The 21,234-nt window shown below is 32.4% G+C and overlaps 1 protein-coding gene across 1 annotated transcript in view; it reads right to left on the minus strand.

The window, feature by feature from the left end:
* Window positions 1-21,234, minus strand: part of KLHL1 (kelch like family member 1) — a 320,540-nt gene that overhangs the window by 70,957 nt on the left and 228,349 nt on the right. The window contains 1 exon segment of the mRNA XM_034663802.1: window positions 10,691-10,877. Coding sequence (XP_034519693.1) covers window positions 10,691-10,877 — 187 coding nt within the window.

Raw genomic sequence — 21,234 nt, forward strand, 5'->3', positions numbered from 1 at the left:
CTCTATATCTGTCGAATAAATAAATAAAATCTTAAAAAAAAAAAAAGAATAGGCCAAACTAACTTAAAGTGAAAAAAATGTTAAGGAGTGGTTCTCTTTGGAGATGTGGAAGCTGGGGACTAATTAAAAAGGGATATGAAGGAACTTTCTGGGGTAATGGTAATGTTCTGTATCTTGTATAGGTGTATGTATTTGGTAGACCTCATTAAAGGATACACAAGATTTATGCATTTTACTGTATGCTAATTTTACCTAAAAGCTCTAAAATATATTGAAATCTAGTTAATAATATGCATGCCAGTGTTTTTAGGATAAAGTATATCTATGCCTACAACTTTGCATTAAAAACTTTGATAGATGAGCTTAATATTAACTATAAATTGGCTGAGTATATAGATGCTTACTTTATGATTCTTATAACTTCTCTAAGCTCAAAAATTTTATAAAATTTGGGGAAAATAAAATAATTAAAAACAGATGTTTTCAATATCACTGGATTGGTATAGTAAAAGTGGTAAGCACAAAATGCTAAGATATTACAAAAGATGAACAAGATGCCGCTAGGCGGTGGGCAGATAGTGAAGTAGGGTTAGACAAATGAAGGAAGGGGTGATAAAAGGAGTAAGACACTGAAGCAAAAGGCAATGTACATATGTGGACCATACTGCAATTAGTAAAGTTCAAACCTGAGAAAATGAGTTGTGAAATTTGTTAAAGATTAGAGGTATCTTATCGAGACATTTTTGATGGAGAGAAAAATAGGAAAAACCTGCTCGCTAAATTTGAAATGGTAGACAGTGAAGGATAAATACACTGATAAAGAATGGGCTCTACCTGGGGCATGGGGGACTTATAAAGGTTTTTATTATTGTTATTATCATCATCACCGTCATTGTTATTTTGCATTTTAGTGATTATGCAAAAGTCAGGATAAATTGATTTGCCAGTAGTGAGCTGGAGAGACTGGAGGTAGGGAGATCATTATGTAGCTTATTTATGTGTTAAGAAAAAATAATTTCATCTGAGAAACACATGTGTTACCCCAGATCTGCAGGCATAGGGTGATAAAGCTTCAACCAATGTANTGGAAATGTTGATGTAAATCAGGCAGGCCCTGATAACTGATTAACTATGAAAGACAGAGCAATTCTGATAACAGACGTTTGAAGCCACGTTAGATGGAAATATTGTTGATAGTGTATATTCTAGACAAGATATTAATGATTTTTTTTAGTAGGGATATAATGACCTTGTTTGAATTGTAGAGCTTTCATTTAATAATTATACCATATACTTCACAGTCACAGAAAAGCAGGATTTTTACATTTCCTATCTAAAATTTACTTTATTCACATGAATAATTTGTTCTTTGAAGAAATAATGTAGAATAAAAGTTAAATTAAAAAGAGTATTTTTGAACACTTGTAATAAGAAACATTTATTTTAAAAACAATATATGAGGGGCACCTGGGTGGCTCAGTTAGTTAAGTGTCTGCCTTTAGCTCAGGTCATGATCTCAGGGTTCTGGGGTCAAGTCCTGCATCAGGCTCTCTGCTCAGCGGGAAGCCTGCTTCTCCTTCTCTCTCTGTTGCTCCCCCTGCTTGTGAGCTCTCTCTCTGTCAAATGAATAAAATCTTAAAAAATAAAAAGAATATACGAAATGTGAACCTTATAAGTTTGTTTTCATATATGTAAGTTTTCTGGAGATTAAGCAAATACATGTTTTTGGTTTTTAGAAATACTAATTTAATAGTTCACCATACCTATCCTTAGAATAAAATTAAAATGCAGTCTGAATTCTTACGAAATGTCTGTGATCTTACATTTTGAAGGTATGTTATTGAAATGTAAAGCTTATGAGAAATTAATCAAATAGAGAATTTTAAATTAAGGGGAAATAGTTAAAATATTTATAATTCTGTGCACATAAAAACTAATTTATAAAACATGAAAGAGAAATAAATATAATAGAGAATATTTTATTTTTTCAATTGCCCACTTTCTTGTATTCCTAATGTATTCTCCAGAGAACTAGTCCTAAAAGTCAGTAAAATCCTAAAGAATATATTAAGAATTAAAAGTATCAGACTTTTTTTTTTTCAAAGATTTTATTTATTTGACAGAGATAGAGACAGCCAGTGAGAGAGGGAACACAAGCAGGGGGAGTGGGAGAGGAAGAAGCAGGCTCATAGCGGAGGAGCCTGATGTGGGGCTTGATCCCATAACGCCGGGATCACGCCCTGAGCCGAAGGCAGATGCTTAACCGCTGTGCCACCCAGGCGCCCCAAAGTATCAGACTTTTATACTGGCGNATCCCATAACGCCGGGATCACGCCCTGAACCGAAGGCAGATGCTTAACCGCTGTGCCACCCAGGCGCCCCAAAGTATCAGACTTTTATACTGGCGTTTTGAAAAGTCACTTTCAGCACAACTCTTCATTAATAGGTTAAATGTGGGCAAAAGGGTAGAAGAAATAACACAGATTTCAGAATTAAACTGATCTCTGTATTTAAACTCTACCTTGACATACTTAGTGAAAGGGAGAAATTAAGAATGTTTTTCAACCTTTGTCAAAATCAAATGATCAAGAATATACTGTCAACATAAGTTTGTGTACAAAGTAAATGAAATTTTGTATATAGTGGTGCTTAGAATTAGATATTGAAAATACATCATTGATGAAGTTATTTTATCATTCCTAAATGTTCAGTTGCTGAGGACAAATAAAGATTCATAATATTTTCTTCTGCTTGAAGGGTCATATTAGGAAAATTATTCAGGTAATAGCAATCTTCTATTTACAGTCTGTTTTTCAGATCTTCAAATAATTATAAATAAAGGAGAATTTTAAATGAATACAAAGATTATATTGATAAATGTTACACTTAAAACTTNTCAGGTAATAGCAATCTTCTATTTACAGTCTGTTTTTCAGATCTTCAAATAATTATAAATAAAGGAGAATTTCAAATGAATACAAAGATTATATTGATAAATGTTACACTTAAAACAATGCTTCATATTTATGTATGTGTGAAATTTGTTCATTTTGGACTTCTACTAATATCAGTTAAGTAAGTTGTAATTTAAATATGGCAAATATTAACTGAAAGCCTAGTAGAAGTAACAATGTACCTGAAGTTAGAAATGTAAAGTTCCTGGGGTGCCTGGATGGCTTAGTATATTAAGCATCAAACTCTTGATTCAGCTCAGGTCATGATCTCAGGGTAATGAGATCAAGCCGTGTGTTGGGCTCCATGCTGGGTGTGGAACCTGCTTAAGATTCTCTGTCTCTATCTCCCTCTGCCCCTCTCCCCTCCCCCCACTCTCTAAAAAAAAAAAATTTCCTCTCTCAAGTTTGCTTATAAATCAGGAAAGGGAGTTAATCTGTTACATTAGAATAAATAAGCTCACAAATTTATACTTGAATATTTGCTCTGAATATTTGCTAATGATCCTTCAGAACCAAGACAAGTATTAATTTCTAATTAAAGTCGGGCGTGAGTTTGAATTACATTTTCTATCAGAAGAAAGTGCGGGGATTTGATCAAATTGTTAGTGAGTCATCATCCACATTATATCAGAGCTGTTCTAATTTATCACATGATCTAATTTAATACTTTGAGTTAGAATTATAATCTCTATTTTAGAGATTTTAAAGATATTTCAATAGTATTACCAAATTTGTGAATACTCAAAAATTATCTAACCATGGATATGTTGATAATCTACTTTATAAAAAGGTGAAAGGGAGGAAAAAGTCAGGCTGTCAGTAGTTTAATTCTAAACAAAATACGTTCAAAAGGGTAGGACGGGGCGCCTGGGTGGCACAGTCATTAAGCGTTTGCCTTCGGCTCAGGGCGTGATCCCAGCGTTCTGGGATCGAGCCCCACATCAGGCTCCTCCGCTGGGAGCCTGCTTCTTCTTCTCCTACTCCCCCTGCTTGTGTTCTCTTTCTCACTGGCTGTCTCTCTCTGTGTCACATAAATAAATAAATAAATAAATAAATAAATAAATAAATAAATAAAATCTTTAAAAAAGGGGGGTAGGACATAAAACTAGTGAAATAAGCTATGGAGAAAAGTTCTAAATGGAAAAGAAAAAGGAAGCTTCTGTTTATTGGAGAACAGAAGACATGTTGACATGCCCTCTAGTTATAATACCAATACACCTGGGCAAATTACAACAATAACGTTATTTTTTTGCATTGCTGGATGAAAGTGAGAAAAAAACTACAAGGGCGTAACCAAGTAGCTGAAAAAACAGTGAAGTAAAACCTGGGAGAGAGCTAACTGAATAAAAAAGTCAGCACTTCCCTGGGGCAGGTGTCCAAGCCTGTGATAGGATCTGAAGCACCTTCCCTGGGCTTCTTATAAGGCAGGAAAGTGAACCAGAGACTTCGCGGGAAGTCTAGAGCTTTGAAGGGGGCTGATAGGGCTCATGTCAGTGGTGCCCTTGGTTCTTGGTTGAAGCTAACTCACCCTCGCTGGACAAAAGCATCCCCAGATTAGGTCCCCAAAGCCCCACAGACTGAATGAAATTAACTACGACTTGAAAACAATATTACCCAACACCAAAAGAATTAAACTAACAAAAATGAGACTTGTCAGAAACAACAGACAACAGGCTTCGACCCTCAAACTTTAGATGTTGAAATTACTCATTACAGGATATAAATTAAACATGTAAAATATTTAAGTAAATAATAGATGAAATTTAAAGATAAGTAAGATGAGAACATACAGGGTTATTTTATAAATCTCAAACAAAAGAGAGAACTTTAAGAAATGGGAATTGTTGAAACTGCAAATCCACAGGGGCTTCTGCTTATAACTATGATGCTGATTCACAAGCAGTGTGAGGCTGAGAGCCCTGGGAATATTCATTGGCTCAGGCTTCTTGGGAGTCTCCTGGCGCTAGGAAGACACTAACCGCAGTTCTAGACAATCAACGCCCTTAGGACCTTAGACTCAAAAAAGACAGTGGCAAGGCATTGTTGTTTCTCTTCCTGTGCATTTCCTGAGGTCTAGACAAATGTGATGGGAGGCAGAAATCCAGGCAGAAGATGGAAGCTGAATGCTGAAAATGAGATAGAATACATCCTTCTGGAAATACAAGGGTATTCAGGGCCCACCATGGAGGAATGCCTCTTATATAAAGATTGGAAAGAAACCAGGAGTAGAGTAGCTCACACAAATATTGCATCTTGGTCTCAAATCATCCAGTCCTGATTTGGAAGAAGGGTTTTCCTCTTACTCAAGTGTCTGCCAAAAGGAAAGTAGATTCTCTTTGAGAGATAACTGAATGTTATCCACAATCACCATACATTTTCATATACAAGATACATCATTCTTCCAGGAATTGCCAAGTAATTCTATGCTACCTATTAGATATTTACAGCAAATTTGTAAAATATTAGTATTATTCCTCTTAAAGAAAATGAAAGGATCACACCATAAACTGTTTCTACTGGACTTTCTACTATATGGTATAGGCAATTAGCTCAAGACACTGAAATAAAATTTATAATAATTAGGGAAGAAGGAACTAATATGTCGTTCTATAGCATAATATAGATGATTTCATACATAAAAAATTCAATAAACAAAAAACTCAATTACACTATTAAGAGAAATATAAATGTAATGACAAGAACATGGGAGTTTTCATTGTATATTTCTTTCTACTATTGTTATGTTAGAAAATTTTTATAGGTTTTTTTTTAAGGCAGAAAATTGGTTGAGAAGACATGTAAACTGGCATTATTGTATAATTTGGTGATGCTGTATTCTTATAGACTTTACAGAAAGACATTGGATCATATGTCACAATAGCTTTACGTTCCCACCCAATAATATTTCATCTAGTAATCTTTATAAAGAACCCTCAAAGGTTAGGAAAAACTCTTACTGCATGCAGATGCTAATGATGGCATTATTTACAGAAAAAAAGAATTGGATCCCACCAAGTGTTTAATAATAGGCTTAAGCTCAAAAACACTGCGGCATTTCCATGTGAATAAGAATTAGTAAGCTTCTTGATATGATGTATTTTAAAATGTTAATGAAATATAAATTTATACATATAAATAATGAATAAAAGCAACAAAAATAACAATTTAAGTAGGTTAATAAATCCACATGTACTGATATATTATGCCTATCTAGGTAATCACAGAGAGACTTTATGAAGACAAATGTCAATAGGTATGTCTCTACATAAATGTAGATATACAGTTACAGCTGTACACACTCACACACACATACGTAGAAATTTGAGAAGGAAACAGACCGTTCTGTTAACAATGATTGTACTTAAGCTATAAGCTGATTTTTCTTATCTATACTATTATCGATAAGATAATTTTATAAGCTGATTTTTCTTATCTATACTATTATAGATTTATCAGATTTTCAATACATGCATTAGTGGAATGAAGAATGTGATCTCCAAAAAATACTGTTTTGATCAATACAAAACCAAACTATTCCTATTTCTAAGGAATTGTCTAATAATCATTCAGTATCAGAATATAAATCCAATAATGATATTTTGATGCAAATATTTTCCATTAACTACTACCACCAAATTTTATTTCATAGCTTACATGAATCATACATAAGTGTAAGTCAATCTAAGCACCTAAAAGTAATTAGTGTTTCACCTTTAAATCAACCTTCTAAAATATTGATGCTGATTGTGTGATTTGTAATAAAATTCTTACCAAAACAACAACAAATTGATCAATATAGTTTACTGCATTGATTTAAATCTGGATTTGATTTCAGTTGACACCATTTAAAGAAAATTGTTCTCTTATAAAAACAGCTTGGATTTATTGCCTTTTTAACAATCATATTTAATTTTATGTCCCCTCATTTCTCAATTCAGAGTAGAACAAATATTAATACTTATAATAATGTTTTAATTGGCTTTAAAATATGCAATAAATTGCTAGGTTTTTAAAGATTTATTTTTCAGCATTTCCCTGCTACAGAAGCAAATTAAATCATACTTTCTAAAACACATTACAAACTTCGATTTATGGCTTGATTCTTTTTTCTCATTTGATTCATTATTTTTGAATGTTCATATTAGCATAAAAGGCATTTACCATACACATGACATAAATAAAATGCCATTTATATGAATATCTTATTCCCTTCCCTGTGTCATATTACTGTTATTTCACAGAACCCGCATAGCCTCATGTCTCTAAGTTCCTACACAGTTTGGCTTTGTTCCACATGATTAGGAAGGTTAGCCCAGGTTTCTGCTGGGTCTTCTGGGAGTCCCTTTGGTACCAAACATGTTGGAATGCTGTTTAATCTCTTTACATAATGCTTCATCTCATTTAATGAATATAATTTTTACAGAAATTGATATAATGCTGAGAAAGGGTAAAGTATATTAGAGATTTTAAGTGACAGTCCTGGATTTGAATGGGCATCTCTCTGATTTCGAAGACTGCTTTCTCCACTAGGAACATCACCAGCCTTCCAAGACCTCTGTAGTTTCAAATCAGAATTGATCCTGTAAAATCTCTCGCTGAAGCCCACTGTGTCTGTCCTCCACTAGCTACCATGCTTTCAGGTCCCTACTGGCCATAATTCTCCCTTAAGGGGTTTCTCTCCATTTTTTTTCTTTTGAAGATGTCACTTTTCTCTAACTGCAAACCTTCACATTTGATCTACCTGCAGTCTGGAACTTACCATCAAGACCATCCTTCCATTCCAATAATGTGCTAACCTAATCCCTAATAATTCTTTAGATTTCAGCTATGAAAACAACAAGAGCAGACACTTTGTACTTCCTGACTTTTCTAAACTAGACCAGGTTTGCTCCACAGACATTATACTCATTCCACTTGCAATTCCCTTCTTGTAACGTCCATTTTATAATTATTTTGTCTATTATTTGTTTTCCCAGATTAACTTGGTAACTCTGTGAGGTAGAGGTTATATTCATGATGTTTACCACGGTACACAGGCTCTTTAATGCAGAACCTGGCACAAGATAGATGTGCAAAGGGTCTGCATCAGTACTGAATGCATATATATATATATATATATGATTATAGGAAGGGGGAGAAGAGACGCCAGTGCTCTGAATTTTCATGTCTATGGAAAATCTGCCAGCATTGGGTCCACAGTTTATCTATCTCATTTGGTATCATCTGAATCTCAGTAATTATCTAGCTGAAGAGGAATCCCAACAAAATGTTTACATAGCCCTTTATAAGGCCCAATATAAATATGTCAATATACCAATAATTAAAAAAAAACACTGAGTGTTACATATTGTATTATTTTTCAAATTAATCATACCAAGGAAATTCCAATTTTTTGCTTGTAGGTTTTTCTTTTGATTATCCTCTCTCTCTCTCTTTTTAACATTTTATTCCCTTTTCCTCATCACCTTCCAAGAAAACACAATTTTAAGATAAAATCTTAATGCCTATTTAAAGATAAAAGTTAATAAGGTGTAGAAAGCACTATTAAAGCAGTAAAAGCATGATGCAAATAGGAGGGATTACCGTGAAAATGTTCTATTTGCTCTTTAAATCCCTTGAAACATTGGGCTTTTATAAGTTTCTGCTTCACTAGGAAAAATAGGTTCTCTGAGGTTTGGTATTAAATATTACATTTTTATCTAACTTTATTGGATATTAATATCTCATTCCGATAGGGCTAAGGATATAGTAAAATTTCCTAAAGGTTCCTTCAAATAATTTTTTCCATTGTATTGCTGATTTAATCTGGAATATCTGTTTAAACCTCCTGTATTACCACATTCTTTTAAACCTCTACGTTATTGAATATGTGTAACAATAACTAAATTGTTGGTATTACTCGATTCTAAAGTAAAAGAGACTTGGAATCCCTACGAAAGATCAATTTTTAAATAATTTAAAGAATTTTAAAAAGACTGCTTAGAGAAATTCAAAAGCTGGCAACATGTTAACTCCGTAGACTCCATAGTCTCATATTTTTTTATGCTACAATTTGAAATCACCAGATTTAAAAATTCAAATTTAGTCAAGTCCTTTGTTTCTTTAAAGGTATAGTAATTTTTGTACCTATTTTAACTTATGTTTATGATTCACTCCTAATTAGAAGCCAACCAGATTCAATAAATATTCTTCTTCCACCTCCTCCGTCTCTTCCTGTTCCTCCCCCATCCTACTCCTCCCCCCTCTTTCTTCTCTTCTTTCTCTTCTTTTTCTTTAGAAAAAAAATATTATGTGCAGATTTACAAGTGGAATCGATCTTGTATGGGCATTCTTCCTGTAGAATACAGTTTCTTTAAAAACAAATTTCACTCATTTGACTTTAAAATTTGATAAATATTATAAAACCACTGCCCACTTATAAAATCTGAGACTTGGATGCATATATTTATTGAAAGCCATGGAAATCAGGGTATTTACTTTTACAGATACAATGAACGTATTTTAATGTTAAAATAAAGTTTGCATGCTTCCACTACAAGAGATGACTATGTCATGTGACTATGTCATGTGTATGTCATTTCATATTTATTACTCTCATAAGGACAACATGGGCATAGGTTACAAGATCTATTTTCTTAGCTTGAAAAAATTTCTTTGGAATTTTAGTACAAGTACTATGTTTTTTTATTAGATTTGTATCTGATAAAATATTTTCTATTTTGCCACTTTACAAAAAAAGGGGCGTGGACCACACTTTTTTGAAAACGTCTGACATATTCTTTTATGTAATAACATATATTACAGGATCAGCAAAAAATGGAGGGAGAGAAGGAGAGAGAGAGAGATTGCTGCCAACTATATATATTGTGGATAATGGCACCTGGATGGCTCAGTCAGTTCATAGTTTGTCTTTGGCTCAGGTCATTATCTCGGGGTCCTAGGCTGGAGTACGCCCTCCCCCAATCTGGCTCCCTGCTCAGCAGAGAGTCTGTTTCTTCCTCTCCCTCTACTCCTACTCCTGCTCATGTTCTCTCTCTCTCAAATCTTAAAAGATATATTTTTTGTGGATAATTATATCACTTATCAGACACAAACATATGGCAGTTATATTACTTGTCTTGTGTACCACATAAGACAAGCTGAAGAAAACAAGTATTTATGGAACATTTTCCATGAACTGTAGAAAAGTAACAATAAAACCCTCAAATGTATGTGTTCAACCTTTAAATGAATCATTCACTTCCTTTTGAAGGGCCACATTGGTAATCACAATTAAATTTGTAAAATGTACCTGCCACTCATGTATAGTTGTCTATGTATTTGCCTGGCTTCCATATGAGATTCTAAATGCCTCAAAAGAAACTCTCTTCATAATATTGCTCTCAGCCAGCATAGGCCTGGCATATTACATTTTCTTTGGTTAGAATTGAAATATAGTTGTCAATATATACAACACATCATGTGGCCTGTGTTTTGTAAGTGCTTTAAATCCCTTTTTCATTTCATATGAAGTCTGGCCCATAATGCACAAGAAATAAAGGATTTAAAGATGAATTGTAAGCAGAAGCGGCAACCACAGACTGAAAATAAGAGATGTTCTTTAAATTTTTCCTCTAATATTAAATCTGAATGTATAAAGCATGTGAGGTTCATTGGTTTTCTACAGATTACAATATTAAGATCATGCCATGGTATGATACAGGCTATGTATTATATAGAGATGAAGAATTGTGTACCTTTGTTGTTATCCATTCCTCCTACTGCATACAGAGTTCCAACTGTAGATTTTCTAGGTTTAGTTCTTGGGCTTTGCATTAAAGTTCTTCTTTCTGGCAATAAATGATACTTCATTGCTTCCAGAATCAGCTTTTGACACTCCAGATCATTCTTAAATAATGCATGGTTTTCTAGGTCAGCCAATATCTGTGAATAAAACATAATCACTGTTAATAATGTTGTTATAGGAATGAGTACATGACATCAGTAGTTAAAATTAGAAGCTTAATGCCTATGATATTACCCATATATTGAGAGGGATGCAGAATGTAATAACAATTAATTACAATGACAAAAATAAATATGAGTAAAATAGAAGGCTTCCATGAGAAACGGAATGGGTTTTATTTTCTATTCAATACTATTTATTGTCATTTTATTACATAAAGTATAAAGGAATTTCTAGAAATCACTTTTTCCATTCTCTTTCTTCTTAGGAAACTGTTTATAAATTGAATATAGTTGCCTATGTTGGCCATAAACCTTACAAAGGAAATTAAAAACTAACCTTTAACAAATTCATTGTAACATTCTTCATAAATAGTCATATGTTTATTTAAAGATATTCCAGGTATAGTTTAAAACCCTTTTAAATTAAAAAAAATCAATAAAAATGAAAACAATTCTCCTTATCTCTTTAACGATGCAAGCAAAAGGAAAGTTGTATAGTTGACTAAGGTAAAGTTTCCAACAGTGAAATTAAGAACGCTTATACCAAAATTCCAGCACCTGAGGGAGGAATAGAGTAAGATCAGCTGTTTGAAGCTATAGTATGTTTATCTTTCACTACACCAGGGTTTCATCCCCCCAAATTCTTCTGTGTACGTTTCTTTGAACAAAACCAGAATATCTTTTATTTTCCTCCTCCTCTGTTTCTCTTTAGGCTCTTTATTTTTTTTTCCTGGATTCTTTCAGGATCACTTTCTCTTTCTTGAATGTTTCACTTCAAGTGACAGTTAAATCTGTCACAGATTTAGAAAATAGAGAAGTTGAAATTTTAATATTAATACACTGACCTTTTCTCCCACATTGATAAGAAACTTTACCACATCTGTACACAAATATGTATTGAGTGAATAAGTTAATATATGATGGCAGCATATAACTAAATAATCAATTTTAACATTTTAACCTTAATTAAGTAAATTTATTTAGCCATCATGGTATATACATTGTTGGAGGTGACAAGAAGAACATAAAAACACGTAAGATAACATATGTAACGTGTGAGAAAGAACAACTCAGGCTGAATAAGGAATGTAATGTGTTATAGCAACCATAATACTTTGGGATATAGAAGGGAAGATGTTCAATTAAATTCTTGGCTACATTGCACTTTTTGTATACTGAAATCTTAGTTGCTTTCTTACCCACTTTCATTCTGAACACTAAACAAGAAAAACAAATTTTCTTTTTTAATGGTATGGAATAGGATAGGAGATCTTTAATGGATTTTTTTAAGGACTACTATTTTACTCTTACAGTAATTAAAAAAAAAAATTAACCACCAAAGAGAGTATCTATTTCTAAGAAGATCCTCATGGTCTTTATAAAGTAAAAGGGGAAAAAAAAGCATTTTGATATGATTTTGGTCATCTGTGTATCAAAGTAAAACTGTTCTACATCTAAGCCTTTGCCTTTCCTTAAAAGGAAAACAATTAGCTTTTCCAGTGATAAATGTATATGGCTGACCTTGGCTCCCATCAGTTCTTTTTTCTCTTCTTCTCTCCCTTTTTCACCTTTTTGGAGAAACTTTGGGATTAGTTGATCATAAGAAACTGTTCTTTTTATTAGGAGCACACTCTAGGAATATCTTATCCAATAAACAGTTAAATACCAAATAAAAGGAGTAAAAAGAGAAAAAAATTCAAAAAATTCCAAAGATACATGCTTCATTTCTATTTTTTTTCTTGGAAAACTATAATTCATAATCAAAAAGCTTAACTGGAAGTTAAAGTAAGGGGTTCCCTTTTAGATAAATAAATTCATGGCATAGATGTAAATATTTTAAAATTTTGACACATGAGTATATAGTGTCATCTACTTTAAAAGGACTTCATACACTAGTCCCAATATGTAGATGACTCTTTTAATTAGAGTAGGTTAGTTTTCGCTTAAAAATACCCCTAGGCTTTCTTTTTTATTTTCGCTTAAAAATACCTCTATGCTTTCTTTTTTATTTTATCACCATGTAAAAATAAGGCTAGTACAATATTTAAATAAATACAAGACTTGGGTTTAATTTCTTATATTTTTAAACTTCAAAAAACTTGCACATTAGTTGCATGGTTCCAATGCATTATAATTAATTTAATAAATAGTTCAGGATTACCAAAATATAAAATTGTTTAAATGAAATTTCAGTAAGTTGTACCTTCTTTATAAAGGTTCAGTCTGGTGAATTCTTGTAGTCCTACATATCAAAAAGACCAATGGTGTTGGCTTACATTATAATTTTAATTTCTTCAGAAAACTTTAAGAAAATAGACTAATATTAAATGAATTTTAAAAGGTTAGTTTTTGAATACCTTCTTGATTTCTAAGAAAAGTCACATTGGTCACTGAAATATTTCTAACTTTTCCTGGTTCCTTACTTTATGTACATAAAATGGACATAGATTAACAGAATGCACAACATGATAAAGCTATGTTAAAAATATTAATTTTACTACCTACTCAATTGGCTAAATATCTATATATTTCTAAACACATAGTGCAGAGATAAATAAGGATTTTTTCAAATTTTTCATAAAAAATAGGTATATAAAAAGAAAAAGGGATTTCATTAAAATACAGTATCAGAGGACAGTCAACTCTAAGTGCCTATATTTGTAATGCTTTCAAATAATAATTTTAAAAGGAAATTAATTGCTGAATGTTCATAGATATGTACATAATGAAAAATATTATAAATTACTTCAAAGTATGATAAGGAAGATACATAAAACTAAAATTTGTAATTTAATTCTATAAAATAACCAAGGTATTCTGTACTTAAATATTTTTTTCCTTTTATTAACAAAACATTGAGTAAAATTTCTTAATTTTGGCATACCTCTAATCATTTGACAATTTTTAAATTTTAAAATTTTAAAAGAAATTGAATTTTTCAAAATCACTTTACTTATTTTTGTGTATTTTCAAATTATTATTTATTATTGCTTATGGATACTATGACTGTGTCTATATTTCATCTCCTCTGACAATGCTTTTTAGTATTACTATTTCATCCCAAATTAAGACACAAATTCAGAATAATAAAATGGTTAGGCTGTCTTTTAATTTTGAACTATCTTTAGATTTCCTGCAGTAATCCAAGATTCACACAATTATTGCTCTTCCCTATAAAATGAAAAATATTTTTAATATTCCTCAATTTTAATGAAATCTAAACTATTGTGACAGCTCCTCTGCCACTCTAATTTAGAAAATGTATCAATGTTTCAATAGTTATATACTACTTAGAAACATACTCTTGTTTATATATAAGAATTTGTACAATAAATGTCTACAAATTAGATTTTGTTCATAGGATACTACCAACCAATACCCCTTCCAATTAAGAATAACCATGATATAATTTATTTTGCAATTTAAAAAATTCTTAGATGTTTCATAGAATCTTCACTGTTAGTATGTTCTTAAATTTAAAATAGTCATTGACTACATCATAAATTGTGGCTTAAACCTCAAGGAAAGAGCCTACTCTCTACAAACAATAAAGTTTCAAAATATTTTATCAACCAGAAGAGATATCAGAAGTCAAAATATCCTGAGACTCAATAAGAAGGACAGCATAGGGTATATTAACATTATGTAAAATTCTAATGGGTTGTTCTGTGTCAGCTAGGCAGTCACTTTGCAAATGCGTCCTAACTCCCTATCACCTTGGTAGGTTTCCCATGTGACTAAATAATGATCCGCGAGTTAAAGGGTAAACCTGTACTTGCAGAATAAAACATGGGCAAGAAACATGTATGATACTCAGAATTGACTAATATGAAAAACCAGAATAATTTATCCATTTATACCTAGAATTCTCAACAGTAACTTTGTTAGAGCATGCCAGTTGCCAGCAATGTCATGAATATTGATTAGATATGTTCTTTGCAATTGTGTGTATTAAAACATTCTTACTGTCTTTTTGCATACTCTTTGTAAAGTTCCATTGGCTTTATTACTAACTACACTTTGGGGGGAAATAAAGAAACTCAATTATTAAAACAATATTTCTTAAAAATGACCATTACACTTGTCATTAAAATACCAATAATTTGATTATTGATGGCTTGAGAAATTGAACTGTGTGCTTAAAATGGCCATGTTTAGCAACATGAAAATATTGATGAATGTTTTAATCCCATATATTTACATGTAGACACTCTTCAAACTGCAGTTTCCCAGAAGTATTTATATGAATTTATTTCAAATGCTTGCAATACCTTTGAGATTATGACTCTAAAAAAGTATTGCTTCTTGAAAGTGGAATGCATTAAGTATCTAGAGTTTGCATTGTTTTTCCAACCTTCAAATAAGAAAGTAGAATAAACAGTCATATCATTCAGAAAAAAAATTGTCTCCTATCTTTATATTTTTCCTTAATATGTCAAAGAAAATACTCTCTTGGTTAGAATTTTTGTCATGATTCTCTGCACTAAATGGCATGTATAGATACTTTTTCTTTTTCTTTTTTTTATTAAAGATTTTATTTTTATTTATGTGACAGAGAGACAGCCAACGAGAGAGGAAACACAGCAGGGGAGTGGGAAAGGAAGAAGCAGGCTCATAGCGGAGGAGCCTGATGTGGGACTCTATTCCAGAACGCCAGGATCATGCCCTGAGCCGAAGGCAGACGCTTAATGACTGCGCTACCCAGGCCCCCCAGATACTTTTTCTAACATTGCAAGCAATTCTTTCTTATATCACAAACAAATAAAATCAAATGCATAGATTTATCTGTGCTGCATGACCTACTCATTACATAAAGGGCATAGTATTCTAATTTTATAGTAAAAGTAAACATATTTATATTATAAAAATTTGCATTATACACTTTTAAAAATATCATAAAATAGTGCTATTTAGGATATATAAATTATGGTGATATACTTCTATCAGGTTAATGGCTAGAAACAAGAAAAATACCTATATTGTAAGCTGTTTCTTAAGGAAGAGTAACACTGCATGAATNTTATTACATAAAGGGCATAGTATTCTAATTTTATAGTAAAAGTAAAAATATTTATATTATAAAAATTTGCATTATAGACTTTTAAAAATATCATAAAATAGTGCTATTTAGGATATATAAATTATGGTGATATACTTCTATCAGGTTAATGGCTAGAAACAAGAAAAATACCTATATTGTAAGCTGTTTCTTAAGGAAGAGTAACACTGCATGAATGAAGACATAATCTGAAAGGCAAGGTGACTAATAGTATCTGTATAAAGCATAGCAAATACATCTATACTTTCCATCTGGTCCATTGGAATATGGAATGCAATAGTGGAAAAACACTAAAGTAAGATAAATTTAAACTTACTGTGGACCAAAGCAAGTATTAACTCTTCTAACACTATATCCTTGGGCTATCAAGGTTATGAAAAAATTCTTAAATTCATAGCAGTGTGACAAAATTTCATATAACTCATATTATTTCATAATATTTCAAACTTTTGTTTTGCTACTGGGTGTTGTGCTAAAAATATCTACTCACAGAATCTGAATCTATAAAACAAAATTGATTCCTATTAGAAGTGACAGTCCTTAGAGAACAAGTGACAGTTTCATACATAGTCTTTCAAGTTTTCTGCCTGACAAAATGAATAGGATGAATGATAAAATATTATCATATGCCATAAGTTCCAAGAAAAATGATTTTCTACTTCAATATCTTATAAATAGGTCTGAGACAATAAATTTTCAGGTATTTTTATTAAGCAGTTTCTAAGACAGAGAAACAATGATTTAATGAGCCCACTCAGTGTCAAATAAGCCCTGAGCCTGTTTCATAGTCAGTATATGGTGCTGGGGAAAGGAGAGCGTCGTCAGAGAACTCTGTAGCAGCATAATAAACGGTGAGTTCCTAGGTAGAGTTGTTCCACTTTGCAAGGGAAGATAATAAACTGCCTCATGCCTAGAGAGGTTTTTCTGTATATTTCCTCCCTCTCAGATAGATTTTCAAAGACATAAGAGAAACTGGACAATTCCTTTGAAAACTTGGAATATAAGTGAGTTGATGCGCCAATGCTCACAGCACCTCGTCAGCTACGATTTGAATATCTGCTGGGACTGGAACAGCCTAACCTTGTGGAACTAACTACATCCTAGCCAGGATAGCAATCTGCAGCCTGAAGGAAACTCATTGATAGGAGTAGATCGGTCCTGAAAATACATTTAAAATCCCATTTATATACGTTGAAAAGAATTTTGGCAAAGGATAGAATCATGACATAGTAAGAGACGGAAATATCTTCTCATCCTTTCTATGGACACAACGCTGTCTTCTGGCTAAACCACCTGAAGATATTATTTATATTTTTAAATAAATGAGAAAGTGGATGCAGTGGAGCTTTCTGTGTCTCCTCCCGTGCTGTCATTTCAAAACGAAAACACAAATTACTGACATGCCAATGCCTCCATCAGATACATCTGAATAATTCCTGCTCAAATATTTGAGGAACAAGAAGAAACCATCACAAAAGAAGGATCAGGTTCATTAATTTTATTCTGAATACACAATATTCTGAATTCTGAATATCTGATTGCCTTAAGATGAAAAATAATTGGCTGAGCTGACAGTACAAATAAAGAAGAAGAATGACATAATGACGAGTAGAGATCATAAAATTAACTCAAATGATAATTGTTATTAGTGACAAATGAGATGGGGTTTAATGCTGCTATAATTTATAATTAACTCTTAGTTATTTAACATGGATTTGCTCTTTTGTTGGTAGTTTGAAAGCTCAAAATTTCTAAAACTGAAATAAGTGATTACATGCCCAGCAGGAACATCATCTTCATCCAGAAAAATTTCATTGCATCCTGGGTAGGCTCTGGACCTTGCACACATTCATTCATTCATTCAGCAGATATGTACTTAGCACCTGTTTTGTGCCAGGTACTGTAACAGGTCCGGGATACCTGCGATCTCTCTCACCATTAATCAGTTTATTCAAGCCTACCCTCCTCCCCACCTCTTAGAATGCTGTTGTTAATTTACTCATGTGTAGCTATATTCTAAAGCAGGCATTAGTTTATTATTGCTTCTAGAACATTATTCAACATCCTCAGACTAGCAGGCCAAAAATACAATTCCATTTTAGCTAGTCGGTCACTCTCCAAGATACCTTATGTATATTCTTTTCTGTAATTCATCTTTTAGCTCTTCAGACCTCTTTCCTCTGGTCTGAATGGATCCTGCCATTTTTTAAAGTAATCTTGGTAATGCTTTTTCCCTTTGGGGCTTCTATTAAAATCTGACCCAATCTTCAGAGGCCAGTGTATATTCTGTTACTTCCATGAGGACTTATCATAGTTCAGGCCACAGTTGACACAATTTATTTTTCTCGGTCATATCAGACTTTAATCAGTTGACATCTGTGTGTTCACTTAGGAGCTTCGTAAGCATGCCAGTCATAAATTTTTAGGAAACCAGAAAAAATGTCTGCCACCTCTTGTGAGTACCACTAACAAGGTTACAGGCTCCTAGGAATTGCTCAACAACTATTTAAGTGATTGATCACTTACTCAGATTAGAGTATCTATTAATTTATTTTAAATAACATATCTAGTATTGAAGTTTGAAAATATATAATGCATAGGCAGAAATATATTCAATATCACATCTTAAATTGCATACATAAATTAATCATCTTCGTAAATATTTATGGTCTTTCAGAAACATCTTTGTTTAACAACCAACCAAATATCTATGTTTCTAAATAATTTATCCCAGACTCAGCCGATAGTATGCTTATTTCCAGTCATAGTCAATAGCAAAACCCTATTACAGAAATAATTCGGGCTCTTGGACATTACTGTAAGGTGATTTTATTTGTAACCAAGATGCATTTGATTCGTAACCAAGAAGCACTGAACTTGGGTGTTCCACAGACAATTCAAACTCACACATTTAAATCTGAACTTATTCTTCAGCATTGCCATTCTTCTTCCTGTATTGGCTTATGGCTTCTAATTTTTTATTGATGGGTTACAGTATTTCTTTACCTGTACTTCTGTTTTAAGCTATTTCTATTCAAACAAATGCAAAATTTTGGAAAATACAGTATATGGGTAAATAAATATTCTCAAAATGTGTTGTTCTTACTGAGATCCCTAGATAATTCAATCAAGCTTTAATCCATTGATAATCCAACTTAAAAAAGTTTTTTTTTAGTCAAGCCCATTCCAAAGAGTCATCAAATATTATTGATTATTATAATACTGCCTAAGATCCTTNGTAAATAAATATTCTCAAAATGTGTTGTTCTTACTGAGATCCCTAGATAATTCAATCAAGCCTTAATCCATTGATAATCCAACTTAAAAAAGTTTTTTTTAGTCAAGCCCATTCCAAAGAGTCATCAAATATTATTGATTATTATAATACTGCCTAAGATCCTTCCATTCCACTATTCCCTTTTCCTTCCAAAAGCCACTTTACCAGTTGATATTAACTCTTTTCTGAATTTTTTAGAAAAGACTAAAAATTTTAATTCTTGTATATGGCATAAGAAATCACATGCAGAATTCAGATTATTCCCACATAGTATTGTAAAACATATACATTCATCATTTGCTGTCTTATTGCCATGTTTTAATTCTCTGCATTACAACTGAAAGTATCTCCTAATGTAAATGGAAACATGAAGTTTAGGCTCATTTCTCACTGTAGCTCCAGAACAACTTTCTGCTTCAATAAGGCTGTNGCCACTTTACCAGTTGATATTAACTCTTTTCTGAATTTTTTAGAAAAGATTAAAAATTTTAATTCTTGTATATGGCATAAGAAATCACATGCAGAATTCAGATTATTCCCACATAGTATTGTAGAACATATACATTCATCATTTGCTGTCTTATTGCCATGTTTTAATTCTCTGCATTACAACTGAAAGTATCTCCTAATGTAAATGGAAACACGAAGTTTAGGCTCATTTCTCACGGTAGCTCCAGAACAACTTTCTGCTTCAATAAGGTTGTTCTATTTACTATCCCCCACTTTCACAATTTCTTTATGGCATCTTTAATGTGATTTTTCATCTTGGATCTATCGGAGTCTGAGCTGAGTGTTCTTGTTTTATGTGTGCTTTCAATGAACTTTTAAAAGTTTCTCTGTCTTTTCACATATAAATGAATCTCCTTAGACTTGATCTGTAATTTCCTTAATTCATTATTTAGTATTCTAATGCCTATACTTAGTAATTACCAGTAGAAAAATATACTGCTTTTATCTTGTTTTTATGGTTTTGTAGGTAGCTGTCTCTTTCTTAAATATTAACTGTATTTATTTGAATTTTAAAGGTAAAATCTGGAGGAGTCTATCTTTCTAAAAGTCCATTATTTGTCCTCTTATTTTGCAAGAAGAAACTGGAAAAGGACAAGTTCAAATGTATGCAGATTTCGTCATGAGAAACCATTACTTGTGTTTATGCTTCTTTTAGCTCTTTCACAAAAAATATTTCTGATTGGGAAACAACCGGGATCATAGCAGTTAGCAAGCCGTCTCTGCCATCTTTGCAGGGAATCAGACACAGACTCAAATGGAGAAGATGTACATTGCACACTTATGCTTTTTGAGGACACCATGAGACTTATGAAGGAGAGATTTGCTTAATCAGTAGCACTGGAATAATTGAAGGCATTCTTAACTTTTGAGTTGTGTAAATAGAAATTCTCCACATGTTCAATAGGTATTGGGCTATGTCTGTGTTATTGCCTGCATAACAGAGAGATGCCTAAGAACCAATATCTTCATAGATAGTATACATAAGAACATAATCACAGTGTTTGATAAATATTTTTGATACATTAATAAAATGTATCTTTTCTAAGAGTAAAATTAATAGATAATAATAATTATATTTGCTTTGCTGCTTCCTTTTTCAGAACTCCCCCTTAGTTTCTAAAGATGTTTAGCATGTTCCTCTGTGTCTAGTCTCTATTATATATCCTCCCTGGCCCGGACAGTCTNGATAATTATATTTGCTTTGCTGCTTCCTTTTTCAGAATTCCCCCTTCGTTTCTAAAGATGTTTAGCATGTTCCTCTGTGTCTAGTCTCTATTATATATCCTCCCTGGCCCGGACAGTCTCTCAAGTTACAATTTACACTAACTTTCTGGATCACCTTTTCTTGTAGAACTCACATATCTGCTAGTCACCAAGACCTAAAAGATAAATCTCCTAAGGGGAAAAAAACCAGCTTAAGAACATTTAATTGTTACCAGTTGGATAGTTTTACTAGTATCTTCTAGGAATGATTACATTTCAATGCT

This window comes from Ailuropoda melanoleuca, chromosome 7 (genome assembly GCF_002007445.2).
Source record: "Ailuropoda melanoleuca isolate Jingjing chromosome 7, ASM200744v2, whole genome shotgun sequence".
Classification (NCBI taxonomy): Eukaryota; Metazoa; Chordata; class Mammalia; order Carnivora; family Ursidae; genus Ailuropoda; species Ailuropoda melanoleuca.